This window comes from Neodiprion fabricii, chromosome 3, assembly GCF_021155785.1.
Source record: "Neodiprion fabricii isolate iyNeoFabr1 chromosome 3, iyNeoFabr1.1, whole genome shotgun sequence".
In the NCBI taxonomy this organism is placed as follows: Eukaryota; Metazoa; Arthropoda; class Insecta; order Hymenoptera; family Diprionidae; genus Neodiprion; species Neodiprion fabricii.
This window is the reverse complement of record NC_060241.1, coordinates 4,704,028-4,732,027: the sequence shown is the minus strand read 5'-3', so window position 1 is coordinate 4,732,027 and position 28,000 is coordinate 4,704,028. Positions and strand designations below refer to the sequence as shown.

Sequence of the window (28,000 nt, the reverse complement as noted above, 5' to 3'; positions counted from 1 at the left end):
GGGAACTGACAACAGGTCGACCCGTTTCACGGGAGAATCGGCTAAGCGTAAAAGTTTTCGTCGAGGTAAAAGGTGGTCGGTATCCGGAGCGGCATTCGAGTTCTTCAGTCTGTGCGGAAAGGATATTTAGGTGTGCGATACGTGCGGCGTAAGGCGGCATTGAAAAGCGGTGAAAAAAAAAGTATCAGGACGAACTGCGTCTGATGAAATAAAATCCGCTATGCCGAGTCCCGAGCCTTCGGAATACCTGCTTGAATCCCCAAAGTGATATTTTACTTATTTATAAATATTCAAGGTGCGAAGTTGAATCGGCAGTTCGCGACGTGCTGTGATCTCTAAATTCGAATCGAAACCGGTGTGCGAATACGAAAGAAAATTATCAGAAACACGAGGCTGAAGAATTTTTATTTTTTTTTTTTCCAAAAATTCTCTCGTTCTTCAAACCGGTATCGCATCGTTCCATCGAGTGCCTGTAAGGATCGAAATCTTTTTCACTGTGACGTGCAATTGTGGAAATAATAATAATATCAGGTGATGAAGGAATTTTTTCATCATTAAACGGAACGTTCATCGTGATTCGTTAGCGGTCTGCGGGTTTAGTCAGCGATTTACAACTTTCAAGGTAACTTTAGCACACTTTGTGCATAATATAAGATTACACTTGCAAATAAGCTAAACAGACAAGCGGCACACATGACCCTATGACATCTATAAAATTCACCGCACTGTTTGATGTTTCAAGAAAACCTTCAGTCCTGTTCCTACAAGTTCTTCTTTATTACAACGACGGAGATTGGATCGCTCGTAAAATCGGCGATTCGATCGCCATTCGGCCGATCGATTCACAATATCCAAGAAGTTTTTATATCCTGGTACAAATCACCGTTCGACACTGCTCCAATTCTGCAGTTTATCGGGCGAACCACACGGAGGTCAGGAACGTTCGTCTGGGAACTTTCCTGGCCTTCGCCGATTCGCCATTCGTGCGTAATCACGACCGTGCTGGCAATAAGTAAAAGCATGCAAATCTATACGAATTATCGTTATTTCGAGCCGTGACGCGTGCGTGGTCAGTATTGCGAAGTGAATTTTTGCGTCCTGAGTAACGACGATGATAATCATAATAATCGGTCGATCCTCGCTCTATTCCGATAAAAATTTTATCCACGAACAGTATCGACTTTTTTCAAACATCAAAAATTTAGGTGAAAATAATTCATTTAACACGAGCGATTAATATTTTTAATGAAACTTCGATCCCACACGATTTTACAACAATTTTCACAGCAAGTGTGCGGTAGGTGATAGTTTGCGTCAAGTTCGCTGATCATTAATTAGACCCTCAAGGCCGTCGAGCGTGCAGTTTAATTAGAGGAAGCTGTTGCGAACGGTGATATGATAGGCGTACGTAAGCCTTGTGATTGCGACTCGAAGAGGCGGTTATCGATTTTCTCTTCGCTCGATTTTCGCTAATTTACCTCGACGTTATGCATATTGTAGGCGCATCGAGTAACCGATACACCGGAAGTTAATAGGCTTGAACAATTATCGCACATTTGGAACACCCTTCGAAACGTAGCGTTTGCAAAGAAATAATACACGAATTTCGAAGTTCCGCTTCACGCTTGTCAATGGCCGCAAAATTGTTACAATTTCGCGCGTTTCATTTATCAACGTTGTCGATCACTTTTCTTTTACAATCAAACTCTTTGTGCGAAATTCTGCAAGTTCTTAGTTTTGAACATGTATTATATACAGTGGTTTTTTAGATAGAAATAATTAGTCAAACTCCGATCGGCATAATAATTATGCAAATTCGATTGCTTCGTATCAGTTTGATAGTGACTTTGATAAATTGGATTGCATAATTTTATCGTTAATCAATTTCACTTCGATAAAATAATTTCATTCAAATAATTTCAAATAATCTTGTCCGATTATCAGGAATACAATTTATTTATAATCTTGGGTGTTATTTAGTATTATAATGTAATCATTTCAAACAATTAAAATGAACTTTTATTTATTTAGAGTCACTCGGAAAGATGTCAATATATATTAATTATAAATTGTTTTCTTTTTGCTTGCTTCAATTTTCACATAAAAAAAAAAAATCACCGCAAAAATCTCGAAAGCGCTGCGCAAATAATTCAATGAAATCTGATCGGAGAAAAACTAAAATCAATTTCCAGCAACGAATTAATCCCGCGAACTTGGCGCTGACGTTTTTTGCAAAAATTCTTTTCGACAATAAATAAACGAAGATCCACATCGATTTTGAGTAACGAGCGGTAGGTTTTGAAAAACAGTCATGCCTCTCAGGCTAAATCCAGACAGTTTTAACAAATCACGCGTGGAATTATTTTCGAAATTCAATCAAACTTTACGATCAAATTTTTCATATGCTTCTTTTCTTTAAATTACATTCTGCCTATGAAAAACAGCATTCATGATTTTTCACAAAATTTCAACTAAGTTTGTTCTCAAGTTATAAATCTTCGAAACATGCTCGTTTAGATTTTCCACGTATAAACAATTAATATACAATACTACTCTGAACCGAGAACAGATATCGATAAAATTCTAGAGATATTTTGTCTCGTCACATAGAATCTTTAAAAAGAATTAAATCTCACACGTTTGAAAAATTTAAACAGCGATGTTTAAAAAAATTCACAAATCCGTATTAAATACGAGTAAAAGAATTTCAAAAAAATCGCAACTGTTTCTGCAGATGGGCAGAATAAGATCAAAATTCTTCTCACATTTAAAAAAAATAACGTGTCAAACGCGTATTTTATTTATATCCACGTGGTGGCAGAATGTGTTTGAAAAATCGCTACTGACACAGTTTCCACGTACGGCGATATTATATCGACAAGTATGCAGAATGGCTTGCATAAAGCTGATAATATGCAGGTACCCGTATACGTTTATATCCGTGCAACTGATATAACGAACAGAGAGAAGGAAGTGAAACGCGATAAACGGCTATCGTCTTCTTCTTCTTCTTCTTCTTATTCTTATTCTTATTCTTCTCGTTCGAGTTGCGTCACTTGCACCAAAGACGGGTTTTATATTGAGGTAAACGCGCGCATGCAGCAGCGATATACACACCTGATAATACGTCCTGTAAGAGCAAACGGTTTAAGAGAGAAGGGAAGACGGTAAGAGAAAGAGGAAGAGAGAGACAAAGAGTGGGAAAAAATTACGGAGTAAGTAAACCGGTTTCTGCTTCGAATTAACATCGGGTTGTCGGTAGTCCGCAGGCTTGGCCCGCTGAATGATAATAATAATAATAATAACAACAACAACAACAATACTAATAACTAAGAAACAATATAAAAGTAGGAAACAAAGTTGGAGAAATTTATGCACACGTTGATGGAATTATTTATAAAAATTTTTCCTCTACTTGCTCGAGCAATGAATTATATGCGAGTAAAGTATAACTTCGGAACGATGTCAAGAGGAAATTTTCGTTCGTCGTTTAAATTTCACGATTATTTTATTTTTTTTTTTTCTCGTTTGTTTCTATTTTGGCCGATTCACAGCGATTCTAATTATTATACATCTACCGGATAATTTCATGCGAGTAAATATTGTTAAGAGAATCGATTTGTTTTAACGCGAATGAAATTCCTGGGGCATAAATTGCAGTCGACTGTGACACAATTCATACGATTGAATACGAGTGGTACAAATTCTTATTCGATGGAACGAAACTCGACGATATTTCTGGGTAAAAGATGTCCGGTTGGGACGTCAATTTTCGAGCTAAAAATCGTCGAACTAGTTTCGTCGGGAATTGAGAGGTTTTTTTTTTTTTTTTGTTTTTATTTTTTAAGGTACGCAACTTGAAAATGTAGACATATTTCGTGGTATGCATACAGAAGAAAGAAGAATCGGGTTGACCAACTGATAGAAACCGACTGATAATATAATATTACACGCTGTGTGTACAAGTTACTTTGGCGTTAAGTCTAGAAACCGCGTGTTCTAAATTTATTCAAGCTCAACCACACGACGCGGTAAATATACGATATTTATTCTTTTTTTTTTTTTTCTTCTTCCCTCGTGGTTTTTAATGTTTCCTGAGGCAGAAGACACTGCAATTAAAACCGAGAACTCGCGTTCAGGCTCTCAAAGATATAATTTCATTTGCAACGAAAGAAGGAAAAAAAAGGAAACGCACGCGTGGCCCTGAGTTGAAAAATTCCCGTGACAAATTGAAGTTAAATTCTAGTCAGCAGTTTGGATTTCATGCAACTAATCTTCGGATTTCTGATAAGCGGAGAGCGATGAAAGTCTTCGATTTTTTTTTTTGTGATAAAACTTTGTCGAGTATTCGTTACTGTATTTATAATCTCCTGTAACTCGACCATAAACTTCAGCCTAATTCGTAAAGCCGCGTGATTCGAAGCCTGCAAACTCATTCTCCTGACCCATAGAGCGAGAAACTATGGAGGGGACCTTCGGTCTTCCGGTAAACCAGACGCTGTTTCCTACTTTGCTTTGAATTTTTATACTGAGAAAAATTTCATTTGTTACAGTAACTAGAAAAATTCGGTGAAACAGGTATCGTTGAAAAAAAACTGCTTGAATATTGTTGGAATTACGAAAAACGAGGTACGCCAAACCATTTTGCGCTATCGTCGATACTTTTTTGGTAATCGCAACGCAAAATCAGTTTCCGAGGTTTACTCTACTTTTTTAGTTAAACAAGGCTTTAACGTCAATTTTTCGTTGCACGAGCGTTAAATTTTCGCAACGGTTGCAAGAAAATATAGCAACAGTGATCGTGACGAGAAAGAATAGTAACGGATACTAGACTTTCCGGTAACAGCCAAAAAACTAATTTTCATTTTCTACCTAGAACTATATTTTTTGATTGTGTTAAAAAAATGAAAATATAGTCAAGGATTTAGCGGTAACCGCAACTAAAAATTTCACACCGTTTGTACATCGTTATATTAATTCATGCGTGCCGCAGCAATTGAAGAATGCTGTAAGTGGAATTTCTATTTCTTTATTTATTTTTTTTTTTCAATTTTCGAAATTCCTTTTATTCTCCTCTCTGATTACAATAGCACGGATTTGAGTCTGCAGAACTCGCAATAACGCCTCAAAATTCAAAGATATAAACTATGTACGATGTGAAAAATGTGCGCGAATTGCGAAAGCAAGTCAAATTGCCAACTCACCCAAATATATATATAAATAATACACTTGTATAAGTATTACATTTATAAAGCAGAAAAGTAGACTGTGTTTTCTGCCCGTGCGAAACTTTCTTTGTGTATCACGCCGACCGTGAAACTCGCGGCTGAATTCCAGATGATGAAAACGACACGCGCCAATCATTTCACGCTATCTGAGGTTGTATCAAAATTGATTATAACTTTTTCGAACCGTGCAGCGAATAACTTTGATCAAAAATTTACCCGCTCGACGGATAGAGTTCACGCGGAAAGAATATAATTTCTGCTAATTTACGCGTGATCGCAATAATGCAATTTTTCTTCTCGACTATCGTTGATAGATCGAATTTCCTGACATTTTGGAAAATTTTATCAAATTATGAATTCGATACAATATTTGTTGACATATTTATGAAACTTTTCGAAAATTCCGTTGATTTTGATATACCGCTAGAAATATTTCAGAAACATACACTGGGAAAAAATTCATTTGTTACAGTAGCTAGAAAAATTGAAATTTCGCAACAGTCACGCGAAAATCTAATAACAGTGATCGTGATGTGAAAGAACAGTAACGGATACCAGACTTTCCGGTAACGGCTAGAAAACTAATTTTCATTTTCTACCCAGAACTCTATTTTTCGATTGTGGTAAAAAAATTAAAATATAGTCAAGGACTGATCGGTAACCGGAACTAAAAATTTCTCTCAGTCTAGAAATACATAACATCGAAAATTTTACGTGGCAATTGAGATGTTTCAAACACATTTAAAAAAATACTCTTCAAATTACGCGTTAAATTTTAGCATACGACGTAGCATGCAGTCGTTACGAATTCACTCTGCACGTACAACGTAACATGAAATTTTCTCTGCGGGCATTTCGATCTCCGTAGGATGATCGATTCTTCCGTATAGATATACAAACATAACGGTTCGGGATGAATTCCTATAACCGCTGTTGAGATGAAGATAAAATGAATGAAAAGTAAGAGAAAAAAAAAAAACCTTTCGAATAACATTATTAATAGTGGTAAAAAAAAAAAGAAAAAATTATAAAAATTAATAAGCAAACAAGAAGAATAAATATAAAAACGAGAGAAATTCTCGCATGTGCGGAGAGACCGAGATTCATATATACACGGATATCTATTACGTATACATGATTATACAGCGATGAGAGGCTTGGATTATACGGCCGACCGAAATATGCCGTTATATTCACTCTCGCAAAGTGTGCGTGTGCGACTCGCCAAACTTCACCGATATCTTCTCCGTGTCTGACCAACACCCAACCAACTCTGCACATCTATATATAATAATAAAAAGCACCGCCATACGATATTACAACACAACTCGTTCGAAAAATCATCGTGTGAATAAAAAATCCCTATATGCACGCGGATATATGTATACATATGGGGTATTCCACGCGAATTCGACCTGGTTTTTACCCTTGACCTCTCAGATTTGACAGGCGATTTCTTCTATGATTATTCTCACTTTGAAAGATACTCGGTTTTTTTTGCGAGTCAATTTGAATTTTCTACAATTTTTAGAAACGATTTTATCGAGCGATCAAAATTAAAAATTTTAAAAATTCTGAAAAATCCTGCGTCAGATATAAAAATTTTCAAGCTTGCACCCGGAGTGGGCCGATTTTTCCTTCTTACTGTTTACAAACTTTTACCGTCAAAAACACGTGAAAAACATTAGCAGCGAGAGTTATTTTGCTATGAATGGTTGCTGAAACATTTTCGTATAACACGCCGGATTTTCAAAAAAATGCAGATCTTTCGCAAGAGTTATTTTCTCTTCTTCATTTTGCTAAGAAAAAAATTGCAAATGGTAAAATAGTTCCGAAAAATCTCAAGAAATTTTCAAAAATCTCACGTGACATATAAAAATGTTTCGGCAACCATCCGTAGTAAAATGACTTTCGCATCTAATTTTCTTAACGTTTTTCTTTCGGAAAAAGCTTGAAAACAGCAAGAAGGGAAATCGGCCCACTCCGGGTTCAAGCTTAAAAATTTTGATATCTGACGCAGGATTTTTCGGAATTTTTTCAAATTTTATTTTGGTCGGTCGATAAACTCGTTTCTAAAAATTGTAGAAAATTCAAATTGAGTCTCAAAAATACCAAAAAAAAAAACCGAGTACCTTTCAAAGTGAGAACAATCACAGAAAAAATCGCGCGCCAAACCTGAGAGGTTAAGGGTAAAACCCAGGTCGAATTGGCGTGGAATGCCCCATATATATATATATAATTATGTATACGAATAGGTATGATATTAATTATTGCGAGAGGTGCAGAAAACGTGGGACCGCTTTGAGAGATTTAATTTAATTTTTAATCACCCGCAACGTTTCTCTTTACGTATTGTTTCGTATCATTTTATAAATACTGTGCATATAATATCGATTCAAATGTTGAAAGAAGAAAAAAAGAGAAAAAAAAAAGAAAAATCTCTTTCTTCGCTTAGATCTGTGTTGATTTTATATTATTTTTGATCTTTTTTAAACAAATCTTAGCATCGATACTTTCTTATTGTATTCGTTTAACATTTGCGAGTCACCGATTGTTTACGGAACGTTTTGACTAATTACAGACTCGGTATCCGAAAACTTGAATCATTCTTCTTTTCCGGCAGGTGTGAAAGAATATTCTCCGTACGATTATTGCACAGACGTGAGTTAAAAAATCATCAACAATATCCCGCAATTCGATTCGACTATAAAAAATATTTTCACAGCTGCAGTGAGACGTCGTGAACGTAATTCAAGGCAGTTTCTAAACTCGATACCTCATTATATACCTGCTATACCTGTAGTTCATTGCGTAATGCAGATGTCAATTTACGACAGAGTGTGTATTTGAATGAATTATTTAAAAATATACATCCGAGTTAGAAGATATGATATTGTAATAATCCGGTTGTTATTTATACGTAGAAACTTTTTTTTTTAACAACGCACAGCAGCTGCTGATAAGCTGAAGTGAAAAAATATATACACGGCAATTATTTGGATACATGTATAACAATAATTATATACGTTAACAAATTTAATCAATTATTTAGAGTAACATGACGAGCCACTTGGTCATACAGGCATTTATTTTACCGAGGATTGTCTCAAGTTTCTCTTGAATTTAGGTGAGCTCGATTATTCGCGGGAATCTAATTATTACAATACGTGTTAATTATACGATTATATCGCCGCGTATTATACATGTATACCTAGATACAAAAAGCCGGGGACTTGTTCTCATAGTCGTTATAACGTGTTGTGAACCTGCAGATTCGAAAGAATAACGTTCTTCTGGCAGAGCAGCTGTTGAAAGCTGGTATATATGGGCGTAAAAACGACACCCGACGTCACGTAATTTTACTTATAACAAACAATCGAAAGTATCTACATTTACAAGGAAGGATATATATACTGAGTGAAATTATATTTATCTTAGAGTAATTACCTGACGTAGAAGATTATTACACTCGTTGTAATAAAATTAATTGTGTTAGGGATAAAAGAAAATATGATACAAATAAATATAACTTGGTCAAGTATAATTATAGTCATAAATTTATAACTTCATAATAATCTGGCGAATTAAATACGAAGGTATGAAAATATCAATGTTTCAAATATAATTTTTTTTTGGCAACACGCGGAGTGAGAAATGAAACGCAACTATGGAAATAACTATTTTAAATATGAGTGTCGGTTAATATATTTCGTCACGCTTCTGTGCCGTTGTAACAACATTAACAACCAACATAATTATACTAATTCCCTGTTGATAAATTACGTGTTTTCAGGTTCCGCGCAGAAATCCGTTTGAATTTTTCAAAGCTCTGCGAAGAAAGAGAGTCGATAAGCGAGTTTTGGGTGAAATAAAATCCGCGTTATCGCGGAAATAATTTGAGACGAGTCGTGGATAAAGGCCTAAAAAACGGCGCACCAATACGGAATTTATCATCCAAACTCTTACACCTACAGCAACAACCCGCCGAGCGCTTGCAACAACAGCTGTTCGATAAAGGACGGCTACCCTCCGAATCCCCATGAAGACTACAGACCCATATATTTCTACGTAGCCCAGCCCTACACCATACCGTACGCTTACGCCCGTAGGCCGCGTCCGTCTTCGATCCAGAAACCGGGGAAAATAAAATCGTGTAAATCGAATAACAACAGGGTTAAATTCAGCAAAAAACTAAACGCTGCTCAGTTCTCCCAGAAGGTCAGACAGGGCGAATTCTCAAAGAGCTTGAACCAGGTTCAGTTCTCTGCAGAGGCTACACGGGGACAAGGTGAGACGTTTTTTTCAAACCGACTGTCAATAAGGCGAATACCCAGTTTCCGTTTATAAAATGATTGCAAACGATGTAACAAAAAAAAATTCCTTGTACCACGACACAAATCTTATTCCAGAATGTCGAGGGTCGCTCCGACTGACTTTGCCGGACGGTCGATAACGTCGGAAAACCGAACGGTACCTACCGACGGTAGGTAAGGTCGTCCGGAACGGGGATGACCCGAACCCTCGAACATTCTCGAAAAAGGTTTGTGTCTTGGCTGAGTGTCGGTAACTGGGTCGGTACAGGAATCTGTGATCAGAACCGGCATTGATTGTATACTCTTGGAAAATATCCCTTTCCCTCTGATCCTGCGGCTGTACAAATATGGCTTTTCAAACTTATCGAAGCAGTGGCCAGCTGCCCCGGGAACAGCCGTCCGAGGGCCCGCAAAATGACGTCGATGTTCCGGAGAGGGACGATCTTCGCGACGTTTTTCCTCTCCCTCCTAGGAGGGGGGCTCGTCTGCGCCGCCCTGGTCACCCAGCACTGGGTCGAGGCGAGACCCTGGAGGACGCCAAATCCCCAGGAAAGTTCGGGACGCATTCACCTCGGACTTCTCCAGGGAAAGAAGGAACTCAACGTCGCCTACGGATGGAGAACTTACCACTTTTCAGGTGAGTTTTTCATCATTTCCCTGGCGAAAATTTCTAATCCTACGAATTACTGCGGAAATTCAAACATCTCGTATTATTTCGTACAAAATTGTAGATATACAAAATTTTTCGTAGACGATTGTTCATTTTCGTTAAGAATTGGTGTATCTTGTAGATTTATTGTTTTCATAGAAAATTGTACGAAATGTTATAATTTACCTAAAAATACCTAAACAAAATTGTAGAAATCATTTTCACAAGGATCGTGCAAGTAAAGCTTGGTATTTTTCTAGACGCTACTATTTTAAAAACCGGACGTAAATACCAAATAAAAAGAATTATCCTGGGAGGATGTATCTTTTAAATCCAATTTCAAAAGATTATTCTGAAATTCGAAATTTTTCTCGTTCGAATATCAGGCGGAGAAAATGTGAACGTTTTCTTTTTCTAAACTGTCACCACTCAGTCGCATTTAATTGAAATCTCTCCAAAAGTATCGTTTGAACTTTTTTGCAAGGTTAACAGTTTAGCCACCGAAGATTTTAAAAATACTAATTTTCAGGTATGAGAATCGACTTTCGAGTCGAGGGGTTTTTATAACTTTCGAACTGTTCGAGCTACGAATTTTGTCGGATGGATAGTTTTGAAAGAGTTTAATTCCTTACAAAAATACATCACCTTTCTCGTGCGATTTAAGTAAGCAAAACGTTGAATTTAAAAAAAAAAAACCTTTTACATTTGAATGTAAAAAATATCCTTTCACGGGGCTTCTTCTTTTGCTGTGTAAATAGAAATTTCTCAGGTTGACGATAAAAATGAACTTGACATTCAGATTGCAAATACCGAAATGACGATGTCGTGATAAATAACTGCGGTAATTACAGTTTAATTACTGTTTTGATTTCCTTCTTCCTTTCGTTGTCAATATCGGTATTCTAACCGTAGAAAAAACTTGGTCCGATCTCTCCGCGTGGCGATACTCGATGCACTTTAAGGTATAATTTAACTATTGTACAAATGCGGTGATACTGGTTAGAGGCTACGGATGTATGATTAAGCCGAGAGAAATTCCCCGGCTCGATCCGGTGACATAGAATCGATCGATAGATCGGCTCGGAAATAATGTTGAAAAGGTGAGAAGTAATTGTGCGAATCTTTTGCAGTTTAGAGATCAGAGGGCCAACAAAAAAAAAAGAAACAGGAGGCAAGTCAGGATCGTGATTTGGATCTTGAAATAAAAACATCTTTGAGGCAATTCTCATGTATTCAGATATTCTTTAAACGTGAACAAAATTTCGGTTGTCAAATTTTAAGGACGGTATCAAAATTTGATTATCTACGAATTGAATTCGCAAAAACCGTTGATTAATCACAATTCGTAAATAGGTCGAATTTTCGATTGGACTTTGTTTTAATTACATCACACTTTCTTTTTCTACAAATCATTTCATTTTATACAATGAGAAAAATTTCATTTGTTAGAGTAACTAGAAAAATTCAGTAAAACAGTTATCGTTAAAAAAAACTGTTTGAATTATATTGTGAGAATTACGAAAAACGAGGTACACGTAACCATTTTGCGCTATCGTCGATCCTTTTTTGCTGATTGCAACGCAAAATCAGTTTTTGAGGTTTACTCTACTTTTTTAGTTAAACAAGGCTTTAACGTCAATTTATTCTTGCACGAGCATTAAATTTTCGCAACAGTTGCAAGAAAATCTAGTAACAGCGATCGTAACGAGAAACAACAGTAACGGATACTAGACTTTCCGGTAACAGCCAAAAAACTAATTTTCATTTTCTACCTAGAACAATATATTTCGATTTTGGTAAAAAATGAAAATAGTTGAGGACCGAGCGGCAACCGGAACTAAAGATTTCTCTCACAAGTGTACATATCTTCGAATGCCCGAGGTGCATGAACACACATTAACCTATGAGAATCGATCAAGCTGACTTTGAGAAAGTTTTTGAGCCTAACAAGAAAATTAAAAAAATCAAAAGGTGAAAGAATTACGTAACGATACTCGCGTCGAAGCCGCAGCTAATTGTCAATTCCGAGCAAATAAAGAATATACACAATCTGCATCGCTTAGATTTTGCACACAAGTATCTTCGGTTCACGATTCTCGCACGATCGTCTGCCTGGCATCTCTGTCCGCGCATGGGATCGAGGATCAAGTAGATCGGATCGTGTCAACGACACCGATCGAAAGAGAACGAGAACGCAACGCAGCGTAAATCACGTCCGGATCGTCCGTACGTACCTGTAATTAATTTTATTCTGTCCCGTCTATGTACTTGCATCGTAACGAATACATGTACACTACGGCGTTGTAAATGGCGGTATTGCGTTACAGTTTACGGTTACAGCGCATACTCGTATTCCTGTATAATGCATATGGATATTGTGTCCATAGCATAGTTAAATATACATATACATATACACATATATATATATATATATATATATATATATATATATAACGCACTCGGAAATGGAAAGTGAAAGTTTTCATTGAATACATATTACGACGATCGAATTTGTATATACGGTCAGGTTTAACGTCCCAACTGCAGGCACGTCGTTCAATTACTTCATTTTCTTGCGTTTGATTTGCGGAATGTATTTTTTTTTTTTTTTATTTAACAAGTTTCATAGAAATTTCAAGTAACTATAAGATTTTACGTTGGAAACTCGATCGATATTGATTGAAATACATTTATCCGTCACCGAATATAAAAATTTCACAATTTTACTTTTCCATACATGAAGTTTCTAAACTTTAAAGGAATCGATTTTTCCCTATTGATACAAAAAAGAACGTACGTCCTGTGTGTTCGAAAATTTATACCGTTCCGTAAAATTGAATATCGTTTGTCTTTGGATTGTTTTTGGTTAAAAAAATATTTAAAAAAAAAAAAAATCATCTCCGTCCTTCTCTTGGATTTGTATTTTATTTTCTCGGAATATTTCACCGATTGTTATAAACATTTTTCGCAACAATAATGTTCCGCTAACGTATTTTTTGGAAACGTTTTGTTTTCAGAACCGAATCCCGAAACAAAAACAATAAAACGATAAACCTCTACACAACTAGCGAACGTGGAGAAAATAAAAGAAAATAACGAAGGACAAAATACGATAGTGGATAAAACTCGACTTTCCTCTCTTTTAATTCGTAAAACGACCTTCGAGAGATATAATAACGCGATAATAGAATCTGATCTTGGTCAAAGATGCAGAGACTCTGCCACTCGCCATTGTGTTGGAATATCGTTAACGTAGAAGAAAAAAAAAAAAAAAAGAAAAAACACACACACACACTTACACTCTTTCAGGCCTGCCATGTAAAAGAATTAAATAAAAACGTTTTGCAACGTGAGATACGATAAGGAACATGTACCACCTTGAACCGGATATATCTGATTCCTTAGCTTCGGATTGGGTTGTTAGCCGTACATGTGTATAATTGCTAACAAGATAACGAACGGAAAAACCGAGGAAAGGCGTTCGAGCGAAAAGGCGAATACCCCTTGTATTTTCTACACACACACACACACACACACGCTTATTACGGATATGGTGTACATAGACGATCGTTATCGTCTTCGTACGATTCTTTCGTTATAACGCGTTGTATCCGCACATTCGTTTTGGTTTCTGTTTCCGCACCGCGATTGCTAATTCGCAGTGTTGAATCAAATTTATGCACAACTTGTTGTGCGGCTGTTGGCAAATAACTGCAAAGACGTATAATCGCACGCTAATTCAGTTTCCATACACCCGGAACAATAAACAAATTCGTTGACTCGGCAGGAAAGGAAGAATTTTTACTTCGTTATAGCGAAATTCTCTTGTTATGTTTTTTCTTTTTTTTTTTTCTCTTATGTTTGCCGAGACGGGAATGAACTTTTTTTTTTTTTAAAGTTTGGCAAAGTTTCCTCGGAGTCGGGAAACAAAAAATGAAACAAAAAGTACCCGAGGTTTCAGGACCGACGATTTTTCACGTTCTGTGATATGTCGCATTGTATAAAAAAAAAAATGAAAAATTAGCACACGTCTTTCTTCAGTGTGGTCACAAATTTTTGGACAAAAAAAGTTACGTTAACATTTCCAGGTTTTTCCTGACATTTTCCCAGTTCTAGTAAGTTGCTAAAGCCTTGAGCCGTTCAGCTTATTAACTCTGTATATATTCGATTCAAGTTCAATTCGAATTGAAGAAAACTTGTTACCTGAAAAAATAATTTCTAATTACCACGATGGAAAACTGATGGAAAACTTCCGGTTTCTTCCATGACCAAATTGAAAAATCGTCTGACATTTCCAGGTTTTCCAGGTGTTCTACCTTATTCTTTTTTCGATCTAATCTGACTGCTTTGAGGATAAAAATTGTCCCTCAAAAAATAAGATTGCAATCCCTGAGGGTAAAATCAGTGCCTATATTATCGTGTATTAATAACGAACCGTGTCCAATTAGTTATAATACCGAGAAAAATTTTACGGTATTATGGGAGTAAATTGTAAGGGTGAATTTTATCCCCTCTGAGCGCCGGAGTTGGAACGTGAGAAAAAAAAATACGTCAGTTCCTAATTTTTTTTTTTAATCCGATGCAGCGGATGTGAAGAAAAAAAAAAAAAGAAACAAATCAAACCGATCAAGTAAACGACCGGGAACTTTCTTTGTAAGCATTCCAGCGCCGACTTATTTCAGCCTGAGAAGAAAAACCAGTTTTTCAAGTATCCCGTACGAAAATTCAACCTTCGGGACGTTGCGTTGCGTTGAAGAACAGGAGAATCCCGCTTTGGAAATTTAATTCCAGTGTCCGTGTGCCAAGATTTTCTGATCTTGCAACCGTTTTCCGAGTACGCGTCGAACCGTGACTGGCAACGCATTTCGAATCAAGCGTGTGACAATTAGACTCATCATTAAACCTGGAACATTGGGGAATTTCGTTGAGGTAGGCGGTAGGCTTTCGGTGCACGTACGACAAGTAACAAAGGTCCGTGATAAGCGTTCGAAATGATTGCTGCGTGTATTCCTGAGCTGAATTTCAATTCACGCAAAACATGCACGGAATTGATGAAACCAACTCGGAACACTTACGTTTCGAGTATTTTCAATTTTTCGTCTTTTCGGTATCAGGTGTGATACTAAAAAAAAAAAAAAAAAAAAAAGAGAAAATATTCTTCTATATGGGGCATTCCACGCCAATTCGACCTGGGTTTTACCCTTGACCTCTTAGATTTGGCGCGCGATTTTTTCTATGATTGTTCTCACTTTGAAAGGTACTCGGTTTTTTTTTTTTTGTATTTTCTGAGACTCAATTTGAATTTTCTACATGTTTTAGAAACGATTTTATCGACCGACCAAAATTAAAAATCTGAAATAATTCTGAAAAATACTGCGTCAGGTATAAAAATTTTCAAGCTAGGACCCGGAGTGGGCCCATTTTTCTTTCTTACTGGTTACAAACTTTCACCGACAAAAACACGTGAAAAAAATTAGCAGCGAGAGTTATTTTACCATGAATGGTTGCTGAAACATTTTCGTATATCACGCCGGATTTTCAAAAAAATGCAGATCTTTCGCAAGAGTTATTTTCTCATCTTCATTTTGTTAATAAAAAAAATTGCAAATGGTAAAATGGTTCCGAAAAATCTCAAGAAATTTTCAAAAATACCATGTGACATATAAAAATGTTTCGGCAACCATCCGTAGTAAAATGACTTTCGCATCTAATTTTTTTAAAGTTTTTCTTTCGGAAAAAGCTTGAAAACAGCAAGAAGGGAAATCGGCCCACTCCGGGTTCAAGCTTAAAAATTTTGATATCTGACGCAGGATTTTTCGGAATTTTTTCAAATTTTATTTTGGTCGGTCGATAAACTCGTTTCTAAAATTCTAGAAAATTCAAATCGAGTCTCAAAAATACCAAAAAAAAACCGAGTACCTTTCAAGGTGAGAACAATCATAGAAAAAATCGCGCGCAAAATCTGAGAGGTCAAGGGTAAAACCCAGGTCTAATTGGCGTGGAATGTCCCATATATACACACACCCTAAAGTGGGTTTCTTTCCAAATATTTGAATCGAGGCTTCCGTACAATTCTCACCAAGTCTCACCTACCAACTGGATATACCCGTTTCGAATACGACTCAACGGTCTTCCTGACTTTTTAATGTCTTTCCTGCCCCGCAGAGCCAAGCGGGAAAGGCTTAATAAACGGGGACTTTTACGCAGGCCGCGGGTGTGGGAACTTTCATTAATTATTCACGTCATACAGTCGCTCTGTGCACGTAGGAATCAGGCATTATGACACGTTGTATAAAAGACAATTGCGGGATTACTTCCGTACTCTTTCATTCTTTTCGTGAAGATCTACACGTCGTTCGACATTTCTTTCTCGCTTTCTTTTGCTACGAATTTCACTCAACATGCCTCGATCATTTTTTCTTCCTCAAGCAGTTAGCCCAATCGCTATTGTTCGAAAAAGAACACCTGAAATTGCAATTTGTCGATACCACTATTTTCTCATTCTGATCTCTGGTAGTTCACTGTTTTTTGTCAAAAAACCTCGTCCATTTTTAATTTTTTTTGTCTACCATCAACATTCTTCGACGGAAGCCATAAATTAAAGATTCTGCGGTAGCTTCGGCCGCCACCTTTAATTTAAGGCTTGTACTTGGATAATTTTGATCGCAGATAAAAAAAATTGAAAATTACCGAGTCATTTCACAAAAACAAGTTTTCCCAACGAACTCAATACGGCGACCGAAGCTACAGCGGAATATGGTGAAAATTTTGAATTTAGACTTGCAATGCTTCCCCTCCCTTCCACCCCTCTTCCTCCTCCTCTGCCCCTAAACGTACATTTCGAGTGGATTGAGTCCCGATCTTACAATTCACAGCGTATAAGTTTACAATGACACGGGGTGTTTTTCCCTCTTCAATTTCAGTCCCCCAGATGATTAGGCAGGACCCAACCGTAATGACGTGGGGATTGTGGGCCGGAACTTTGGGCACAACTGCTTCCGCCCTCGTCGCAGCTGCTCTCGCAGCTTTGCTAGCTGTTTTAAACACGGCGACGACACCGAGGACTCAAATTTTATCGGTGCCCGGTGTTTACCTGATGAACATCCTGGCGCGTAAGTTCGGAATAATTTTTCGCCATTTGCAAATGCAATTCCCTTCCCTTTTACCATTATTTTTCCGCAATTCTCGTTACAGTTTTGCTATGCTTGGCCAGCACGGGAACCTGGCTTGTTCAATACTACACGAAACTCTACTTCAACGTCCTGCCGAAGGAAGATATCGACAATATGTGGACCAGCGAACGATCGGCCGAGTTGGGCTATTCTTTTTGGTAACAAATTTGCGACGTTCGGTGTTTCTTCGCAATACGTGTTAAGAACGTCCATCGGGCGTAGGTGCAAAATTTAAAAAAAAAACAAAAAAAAAAAACAAATTTTAATTCAAGTCAGATTTAAACGATGTGTAAAACAAGATTGATGAAATGGGACCATGTTTCAAGGGTGGTCAAATTTATGGAATAAGAATTCGCGTTCTCGGTATTAAATCTCCGCAAGATGACCGAAATACCCGAATGAGATTGAAGCGAGGGAAAAAAAATACGTGTTTAGTAATTTCGGAACGGGTTTGAAGGATTTGAGTTTGAAAAATACGATCTTACATCTTACTTTGTTATATTATATCATAGTTCAGCTAATTTATAAAACGAAATATTCATTGTTTGAATAACGTTACGAATTTCAGCCTCGTATGAATGTGACATAAAAACTGACCGACTAAATTTCTCGATTTTTTTTATTTTCTCTCACAGGCTCGTCGTTGGTGCTGGAGTGGTGCATTTAATCAGCATAGCGTTAGTAGGATGGGGTTCGGGCAGAGAAAGAGACGAAAGATCCGAGCCTGCGCCCGCACTCGAGGAAAAGACTGCCGCAGCCATAATGCTCTATTAATAATAACTATTAATTCCCAAATCGCGAGAAGAAGGGAAAAGAAATGAAATATAATATTGGAACGATCGACTGTCGGCGGTATGATAAAAAAAAAAAGCCGGCTAAATACGACGAAAGAAGATCTTTGCATCATGTACAGTCAGATAAGCTGGCGATTTCAAAGCTCTTAAGTAACGTCGACGATTATTAGAAGAAACATGGATTTGTTCTTAACTTTTTTTTTTTTTCTTTTATTCAAAAGCAGATTACGTGACGTAATTATCGAGGAAAGATTTGTAGTTGCAATTGCAGAGATTCAATCTAAGGGTTTATGCGATGTGTTGCGTAATTTTTCTGATTATCCTCGAAAAATTCAATTCCAAATTCTCTAAATTCCAATCTTTAATAAACACGATCTACTTGCGTTGTTTAGCAAACATTTTCTACCTTTTACTTGAAAAGACATATCGTGCCGACTTTCACGACTTTAGACGGTGAAATTCGTGAGACAAATATTTACGAACGGTGAACATTCTTAAAAAAAAAAAAAAAAAACGTGACATCTTCGGTATTTCTTTCTCGCCAAGTAAATTTCAGAGACTCCTTGACAGAAGTAAAGTGACTGTAATGTCTTCTAATGAGTTGAAATGTAAGACCGGCAGTGAAAATAATTATTATGATTGACTCGTGTAGAAGAAATCTGAACGCGAAGATACGAGGAGAGAATTTTTACCCAAAGAGAAATTATTTGTTGATACTATTTGAGGGAACAATACTCGGGATGAGATGTGAACGATATGATCCACAAGAATGATTATATTATACTGCTTTGACACACCGCAAGAAAAAAGGCCGATAAGTTAATTTGAAATTAATGTGCGAACCGCGTTATACCGTAAACGACAGCGATGTTTAACATGTAAATAGAAAGTTTCCAAACTTTAGAAACCAGTACGGGGAAGAAGATAGATCTTTTATTTTCTTATGTTATCTGTCTAATTTATTGCGCGACGAAACGTGGGTCTTGCATTCCTTTCTTTTTTCTTTTTTTTTTTCTTTGCTTATAGGTACCTAAACCTAGTTTTAATTACTACGTCTAATTTCTGCATGTCATATCACACAATAAACGAAATTGATTGATCGTTATGCAGTAAGGCGCTGCGGGCGCTTGGGCGTAAGTGTCATGTACAGTTTTAGTGAAAGTTGACAAAAAAAATAAATAAATAAATGCATAAAACACTTTCCAAAATCGGTTAGACGCGTGGTATGTAAAGCATTGTGTATCTCTCGACGCACGACGTACACACTTACAAAGTGTGAAACTCGATTGAAATAAGCTTACAAATAGTTAAATACTACATTAAACGCTTACGAAATTTCTTCGACAAAGTTAACAAGTTATGATATTGTGAATATATATATATATATATGTATACTGCGTACTAATTACATACCGAATTATAAAATACGTATTATTAACGCACCGTGTGAAAAGAGCTTTTAATAATTTATATAGGTATATAAATTATTTAGAGTTGAAGGAAAAAAAAAAACAAAATAAAATTTCAAAATAAATTATTCTTGTTGATGTTGATGATGATAATTACACACCTACACAAAGGCGACTGTTTACCGTCAATATCGTAAGGATAATATTAAAAATGTAATCGAAGACGAAGGTATATAAGAACACTGTTATATAGGATATAAGAGAACTTTATTATCTCGTGCGAACGCGACAAAAATCTCGAGCATAACGAATATCCGATAATAATAAGTCGAATTCGATGCCGCGTTTCGTACGTGAATTTTTCAGCCACTCACAGACATTTCTTTAATAAATGTATAACGTAAAAGATCGTATAAACATAATATATATGTATGTATATATCGACCGGATCACAGGAATACAGCCAGACTGTGACTCGGCGAATTGATACGACTAAATTTAAGGAAACCAATCATCGAATTTGCTTAATACATCGATATTATCGTTAATTAATTAATTAAAGTAGTATATATATGTATATGTGTAATTAATTTTTAAAATGTTAGTTAGACTCATCGAATCACCAATCGAATGCCGAAAACAGAAAAAAAGAAGAAAAAAAAAACACAGGATTCGAGCCGCAAATACCAGAGTGAGAAAGAAATGGTCTAAAGATTTTCTTTTTTTCTTTACGAGGTTTTGAGTCGTTTGAAAGAGAAAAAGAAAACTCTTATCATAAAAGCGAAGGAAATTTAGAAAATCAAATCAATATAAAATAAATGAAAATAGTCTCGTTTGAAATTTCACTGCATCGTTTCTTCTTATCGCTGTTCAACGTACGACTGATTGTGAGAGTAAAAAGCAAGAAATGAAGAGCCAAGATAATCTCATGAGCAAAGAAAATCGTATGGTTAGTTTCCTTCCAAATTCTACCCCTCCCCTCAATGTTTCTAAATTTAAATTAATCTAATGAATATTGTGGAAAACAGCAGATTTTTTTTGCACGACTTTACGATTTCACTTCATGGCAGCTGTTGCCGAAACCTTGTACTCAAAAGTTCAATTCGCAACAATTGTAGATGAGAATGAAGTTAGAAGTTGACAAAAAAAAAACTACTTCGGTTTAATCAACTGATGTGCTCGATCGTTTTCGATACGTCTGTAAATATTGAAAAATCGTCTGTAAACTGAGAAAACTTCGTTGCTAATACGTTTCATAATTGGCCAAGCTCTGGAAGTAATTTTTCTTTGCCACGCACAATATTTAAGGATCGGAGACGCTACACTTTGGCATGCAATACTGACGGGGAAGGGGCCGAATGCAAAAGGTAGGGAAACCTATTATTCTCAGTTAGACGGTTAATATTCTTAGTATCTTGATGTTCAAATCGCGTCGCGGAATAGAAATCGCGTTCGCATCTTCTAACGCCTGCTCACCGTTGACCATCCCTCGTTTTCCGCAGGCGGTGGTTCCCTTCGCTCGTCCCGGCGCGGCGGCGGTCTTTCTTCCTTACGATCTCTGTCGTCTCGTCTATAAATTAATGTCACATTTTATACCCAGGAAAATGCAACGTTAATTTACTCCGATACACAACACGAAAATTGAACTTGGCTTAGAAATTAAGCATGGTTTTTGTAAAAGTCATTTGTTTCTGTCATTGCGATTCTCCGAATAAATACTTTTTTTTAAAACGCGTGCTATTTACCTATTTTTTTTCTCTCAAATTTCCGTATCTCGAGAACATTAGGTCTAGTTTTCAGCTTGAAATATGAAAACCCGTACGAGTTATGATTTTATTTAGTAGAAAAAAAAAAAAAAAAACAACCACTCGTCACGTTTATTTTGTATTTTTTACTTTTTCATTTGTGTCCTATATTCAAAATCAGATCATATGTAAGAAAGAAAAAAAACCAATTGCGTCACACAGAAGAATATTTCAAAATTAGCCTGTAATTTTTTCAAGTCAAAAATTCAAAATTATAGCTTCATCGCAGCCAGTATTTTAGTAGTGGTTGGGCCCAAAACGAACCCGGTGTAACCGTCATGTAATTCTGCTGAGATATGTAAATGCAGGGTTAATCTTTAACCATGTCAGTGTACCTGCGTATCAAGACAGCTTGACACGTCCGACTTCCTTTTTTTTAATTTTATATTATTTGCTAAGGAATTAGAAATTAGGTACTCAAAGAAATTTGAATCCTTGAGTAATGCAAACACTTACCTTTCTTCTCTCTTTAAAGAATCTCTCGGTGAGTCACGTGGAGGTGGCGCATCTCCACGTCGCCATTCCAAATTACCGGAAGATCTGGGCGGGCCGTCGCGCCTGAAGCGCGTATCCTTCTCACCGCGTTCTTCGCGACCTCTGGGTGGTCCCTCCGAACGAGGAGTTGGGGCTTCCCTTGGAGCTTCGCGCCAGGAGCCACCACCGCCCTGCAAAATGATGAAACATTATTATACTCTGATTACAAAGGTTCCGGATCTTCACTGAAGATGCCAGAAGTCGTTATAAAAAAGAAAAAAAAAAACATTGATTAGTGTTAATAAGAAAAAATTGAAGTTTAAATTTCATCAATTTTAGAAAGTTCGTTAAAGAGCGAGTCTATTTTGCAACTCATTGAGCCGTAGACGAAGCTTTTCTTCCCCCTCCAATAAGAATACAGGTAGTGTTCCAAAGGTTTTGTAACTTTGATGAAAGTTCCTTAATGTTTTTAAATTTATCGTAGTAATTTCATCACTTATTGTATTTGCTGTGATATTACTGAGAATTTTGTATGAACCACTGGAAAGATTAAAATTTAAGTTGCCTACCATTCCGCGGTCTCTGTCTCGATCACGATCGCCTCCACGATCACGGTCGCGATCCATACCGGATCGATCATCCCTATTCATCCTGTCGAAACCACCTCGTCCTCCAGGTTCTCTCCTTTCGAATCTTTCTCCACGATCTCTGTCGCGATCATCAGTCCGCCTCTTCCATCTGTCGCCATCTTCCCGATCCCGATTATCGTCTCTGTCTCTGATCGGCCTCTTCCATCGGTCTCCCTCTTCCGGTTCTTTCAGTCGCTTCCATCTAGAAAAAAATATTTCGGTACGATTATCGGTGATCTCAATTATCGCTCTGTATTACTTTTTGATAACAAAATATTTCGACATACCTTTCGCCTTCTTCGCCATCCTTCAAAGGCTCACGACGGTTGAATCTGTCGTCCTCGTCGCGATTATCACGCCTCTCAGGCTCGCGTCGTTTCCATCCACCTTCGACGTTGTCATCATCCCGCCGAGTCTCAAGCTCCCGACGTTTCCATCGTTCAGGTTCGTCGCGGGATCCTTCATCCCTCGGTGCGTCGCCGCGGCGCCAGGACGAATCCATGGCTAGAAAAGAAGAAAATCCATCAGGTTTGAATAAATTTACGAATCTTACGTAGTTTAAAAGAGATTCGGGCCCAGAATTCTACCGCATGATTTAAAAACAGTGCAAAAGTATACAGGGTGTTCCATACGCAAAAAAGATCACACACCGCTACATCGTGGAACGATGAAGACTGTTTCAAATTTTCTACCAGTTCTTCGATCACACTTACATGGGCGCGGTGGTCCATCCAGACGAGTCGATTCCTTGATGTCACGATCCCGCGGTCCATCCCTGAAATCGCGATCACGCGGCACTTCTCTGTCTACGCCACGCCTCCAGGTGTCAGCCGACTTGGCCCTGTCCTCTTCCTGTTTCCTCTCGATTTCTGCCTCTCGTGCCCTTCGTATTTCGGCCTGCCTCTCAAGCTTGGCCATCCGTTCCTGCTCCTTGGCTTCCTCCTCTTCTCGCAATATTCTCTCCTCCTCCTCGCGCTGGAGTCTCAGTTCCTCAAGCTGTTTTCTCTCCTCCTCTTCCCTGGCTCGCTGTTCTTCGAGTCGTTTGCGCTCCGCAGCCTCGGCTCTCTCTCTCTCCCACTTGATTCTGCGCTCCTCCTTGCGTTCAATTTTCCTCTCAAGGAGTCGCCTGGCTCTTTCCTCGCGTATCATCACCTCGTAGTTGTTCAACTTCTCAAGATAAATGTTCCTACGCTCGGCTAGAATCCTTTCCAAGAACGTGTCGTGGTCCTCTTTCATCCTGGCCATGCGCTCACGCGTCTTTACCGCCTGCTGTCGCTCCTCGATCGCCGCCGCGATTCGCTCAGCCTCCTGCTGTTCCCATTGCTGTTTAGCGAGTTCGTTCTTCTTCTCGACAGCCTTCTCCAAAAGTGGAATTTCCTCGAGCCGTTTGGCTCGTTCCAAATAGTCGACCTTCTTCTCCTGGGATTTGAGCTTCTGCTGCATTTCCCTACGCTCCTTTTGAAGTTCCTCCGCTTCGCGAACCGCGATCTGTTCCGCGTCCAGCTTCTCGTCACCGTCCAACTTGGAGAGCACTCTCTGCCCGTGCTTTGTCTGCGATATCTGCTGCATCCTCTCCTTGAGGTGACGCTCTTTGATCTGCTGCATTTCGCTCTGGTATCGTTTCTTCTCTCTCTCCTCCCTCTCGAGCTCCAGTCGTTTCTGCTCAACCTGCTTCTGCTGCCGCTGGAGTTCCTCTTGCCTCCTCATCTCCTCCTCCTCCCTGACATTGTTGATGTGTTCTATGTACTCCTTTCTCTCCTCGATGATCTTGTGCCGGCCAAGAATCCTCTGATGTTCCTTCACCTTCGTCTCGTGATAATGAGCCACCAGCTGAGTTCTTAGCTTCTCCCTCTCAACCTTCTTCTTATTCGGATTAATTACCGCCACCGCACGGTGCAAAACCGTTGCCATATTTACCAGCTGGCACCGAATCTGCTCCGAAGGCATGGCTTGAAGAACTGGCCCATCGGGATGATCCTCCCTCTGAGCTTCGGAGAGATCAACCCCGAAATGTATGCATTTCTTACCGTGGTCGATCCTTATCTGCATATCGTTGTACCTGACGCAGTCTACGAGGAGTCTCTCGAGGTGAAAATCGGTCGTGAACTTGGCGAGCTCGATCAGCCGTGCAAACTGAACTGTCTGGTAGACCTGCGATATCTGACGAACAAGACGAACCAACGTGACGTCCTGTAGTGCAGGTACGTACTGAACCAACGGGCTGTTTTCATCAGCTTGTAGACTCTGAATGATGGTCTCAACACGGGTGCACAATTCCAACGGATGGAATTCCACCTCGAGCCATGAGTAGAGGTCCTGGAGGTGCGGTGAGGCCAGATTGACAACATTCAGCCTGACGATGTCCTTCAGTAGCGAAACCCGGGTCGGTGGCTGAGTGAGACCCAACAGAACCGCCAGTCTCTGAGCCTTTTCCAGCGGACTTTTGTCCGTTTCAATGAAACGGTCGAATTCTGGATGCGCGGAAGGTAGAGGAATGGACAACGTGGCGAGGAGAACTCGGTTCGCCATGCGTTGCTGCTCTTCCAGCGACATATTCTTTTTCATCTCCCTCGAGAGTTGAAGGAGTTTGAAAAGGGCGGCGGCATGGAAAAGGTAATTACCAGCCTTCCAGAAGACCATAGCCAACTTCTGGTAGTAATTGGCCATGGTTTTGGGTACCGGAGGTTTCTTAGATAGATTCATCAGCCCGTGGATGTCCTCGATGGCTTTGTATGCCTCCTGCCACAGCTCCATCTGTATGGCGGAATCGAGCTGGTTCAGACGGGTCTCCAAGTTCAGCTGCTGAGTCTCAGCTTTGTTTATCGAGACGTTTGAAACCAGTGGCGGGAGCTTGCAGATTTCTTCCAGATGCTTGCGCAGCTTTTCACAGAGCTTTCGGAACTCCGTCTTCCTGTTATACTCTAGGCAGAACTGAAACGCCATCCTTGCGATGTCGTGGTAGAGTGTCTCGACATGAGCGTTTGTCCTCAGTAATTCCAGACACTGGCAGTACGATTCCCAGAGAAATTTTACCCACGGTGTCAGGATTGTTCTGTCGCTGCGATCCTGCGCATCTTCACCGCTAACCGCGGACAGCAATATACTTTCCGGGGTCGCAAGGTTGTCCAAATCATCAATGTCGATGACTGCCTGCTGACTCTGCTTTCGTGCGGCCTCCGTCTTCTCCTCGGCCATCCGCAAATACCCGCGAATCACATTTTCCAAACTCCCGACGTTGACGGACTGGAACATGTTCCGGTACTGGAATAAACCCTCCTTTGCTATGTGAGATTTCTTCAACTCCACACAGAGGTCCAGGTACTTGAACATTATCGGCTCCAGGACCGACTCCGACCAATTGTACGTCCATTTCTTGTTCCGGAACACTTCCTGAAGGGTATCTAATGCCCGCGCCGGTTTTCCAACCTCGATGAACTCTGTGTTTAAGGAAAAAATATTTGCGAATTTTAGTGTCGTTATCTCGGCACGCCAACATTTGTGCGTATTCTAGAATAGGCAATTGCTTTTTGGCAGAAGCGTAGAGAAACATTTTTTCATCTGTCACTCTGATTCTTTTTTGAATAGTATTTTTCTTAAGATCACGAAGAAAACAAGCATTCTGAAATTATTCTACATGCAATACAAAAAACCTTAATATAAATGAATTCATGCAACTGCTACTGACCTGCCTAGACAAATATATAACGAATCTCAAGAAAGCCATGGACTTTAATTGATAAAGATACCATTGTAATAACGAAGATTAGATATCGCTTGGATCACAAAGCTAGCAGATACTCTACCGATACGTAACTTTGTCAATAACATAGTGAAAAGAGGTAAAAACCTGTACTTAAGAAAGAAACTTGGAGATGTTGTTGAGGCAGCCTCAGAAAGAAACGGGAACTTACTAAAAATAATTGCTGGACTGACTAATTTGATGATACCGGAACTGCTAAGGTGAAAGAAAAAATCGCTAATAAAGTTAATAAATTTTTAGCAAAAGTGGGAAGTTCACTGGCAGAGGACAAGGATTTTCGGATTCTTAAACTCAAAAAAATTTTTCCCTGCTTCGCAATATGGTTACGCAAATGACTAAATAAATTTTATTTTCATCTTGTATACTCTGAGTGTGCGATTGTGAAGTTGTCAATTCGATTCAATTAATACAACTGTACAATTTTGTCTTATTTACAGTTTCACAAAAGTATACCTTATGTCATTCGATATAATTACCAAAGACTAAAAACAAGTGCCAATGTGCAAATCACACATAAAAATTAATTTTTATTCAGCTATAATCCTACTGTAAAGACACTCTCGCCCAAGTATCTTGGTACTTTTGAGAAGCGTCTAGTCTTATATATTTTTCTTCGTTCGTTTGTTCCAGCCGTAACGTAATGGACTTATGCAATAGTATACCAATATTTGATTAACCGTAATATAATGTATATTTGTATACTTGTATTTCTGCCTGTAATAAGACTCATTATAATAACAATCATAAATCTTTATACTATGCAGCAGCCAAAGTTCGATGTCGTGGTATTGACAATTAAGTGAAAACGTGATCTTAGTGAAGTTAGTAACATTATCGTAAAAATTCTTGCTGGGGAAAACAGTTATTTCGTGATTTTGGAACTGTTTGAAATTCAGTAAACCGTAATAAAACAAAACACTCTCATATTTCGAAATCTTAGTTCCTTCAAAGTCATAGTAAAATTAAAAAAACAGTAATTTTTTCCCCAATGTTTCGTTACGATAAGGTTGTTAAATTCAACGTCGTAAAACGTGGCTCACGCATTGTAGCCGAAAAATCGATGACCGGTCTGTACGCAATTGGCCGTCGAATTGGAGCGGGTGAAACGCGGTTTGGACTAGGTTAACATGTTTTTTTCACGCCCCGGGGACGCCGTATGGATCGTAGCCATGCAGCATTTCGGGGCGGAATTGAGGACAGAAAAAGAGGGTTTAAAAATATGTGGTACTCGGATAATCTCTGGCGATCCGAAAGCATGCCTGAAGCAAATGATACGGCCAGTGACGTAACGGCGGACAACACGAAGAGCGGAAAACAGGGAAAATAGAGGAATTGAATTGGGGATCAAAGAAGGTGGTTTTAGGTACTGACAGATGACATTGCCGCGATTTGGACCCGGTGGAATTTCATGGGATGAAAAACACGCGAGGATCGCTGATTCACCGAAAGAAAGATACCGAATACGAAGAGCCGTGAGGGTGAAAACCTTGGTTGATGAGAACCGGGGCCCTCGACCCTGCCATATTGAAAAACGTCAGCGAAAGAAAAGCGACTCACCGTTGGCTCTTTTCAGAGCATTTTCGGGTCGCTGCCCGTATCTTGCCATCTTGTTTGTTGCCGAGTATCACTGGTTTCACATCAGACACGTTGTGAAAATTTTCAGTACTCGGAAGACCGGGATCGCCTTGAGTTTTTCCCTCCGCGAATCGTCCAACTGCGGACACGATACCGCGTGTTCTGGTGAAAGAACAAGCTCAATATCACGAC

General features: G+C 38.6%; 2 protein-coding genes across 3 annotated transcripts; one reads left to right on the top strand and one right to left on the bottom strand.

Annotated features, from left to right (window-relative positions):
• Nucleotides 1–10: 10 nt before the first annotated feature.
• On the top strand, nt 11–20,704 carry LOC124178896. 2 transcript variants are annotated; one of them, XM_046562678.1, is made up of 6 exons: nt 11–622; nt 9,022–9,516; nt 9,915–10,178; nt 17,114–17,302; nt 17,385–17,520; nt 17,998–20,704. In XM_046562678.1, exons 3-6 carry the CDS (start codon nt 9,956–9,958, stop codon nt 18,134–18,136), a joined length of 687 nt encoding a protein of 228 aa, XP_046418634.1. In that variant the 5' UTR covers nt 11–622; nt 9,022–9,516; nt 9,915–9,955; the 3' UTR covers nt 18,137–20,704. The 2 variants fall into 2 exon arrangements, with proteins under 2 accessions (XP_046418634.1, XP_046418633.1); XM_046562677.1 differs by having other exon boundaries at nt 9,912–10,178.
• Nucleotides 19,816–27,987, bottom strand: LOC124178891 (eukaryotic translation initiation factor 3 subunit A). Its single transcript, XM_046562668.1, has 6 exons — nt 27,791–27,987; nt 23,187–25,910; nt 22,761–22,977; nt 22,414–22,675; nt 21,827–22,035; nt 19,816–21,135 (listed from the first exon to the last, which is right to left on the bottom strand). Exons 1-6 carry the CDS (start codon nt 27,837–27,839, stop codon nt 21,027–21,029), a joined length of 3,570 nt encoding a protein of 1,189 aa, XP_046418624.1. The 5' UTR covers nt 27,840–27,987; the 3' UTR covers nt 19,816–21,026.
• Between the last annotated feature and the right edge of the window lie 13 nt (nt 27,988–28,000).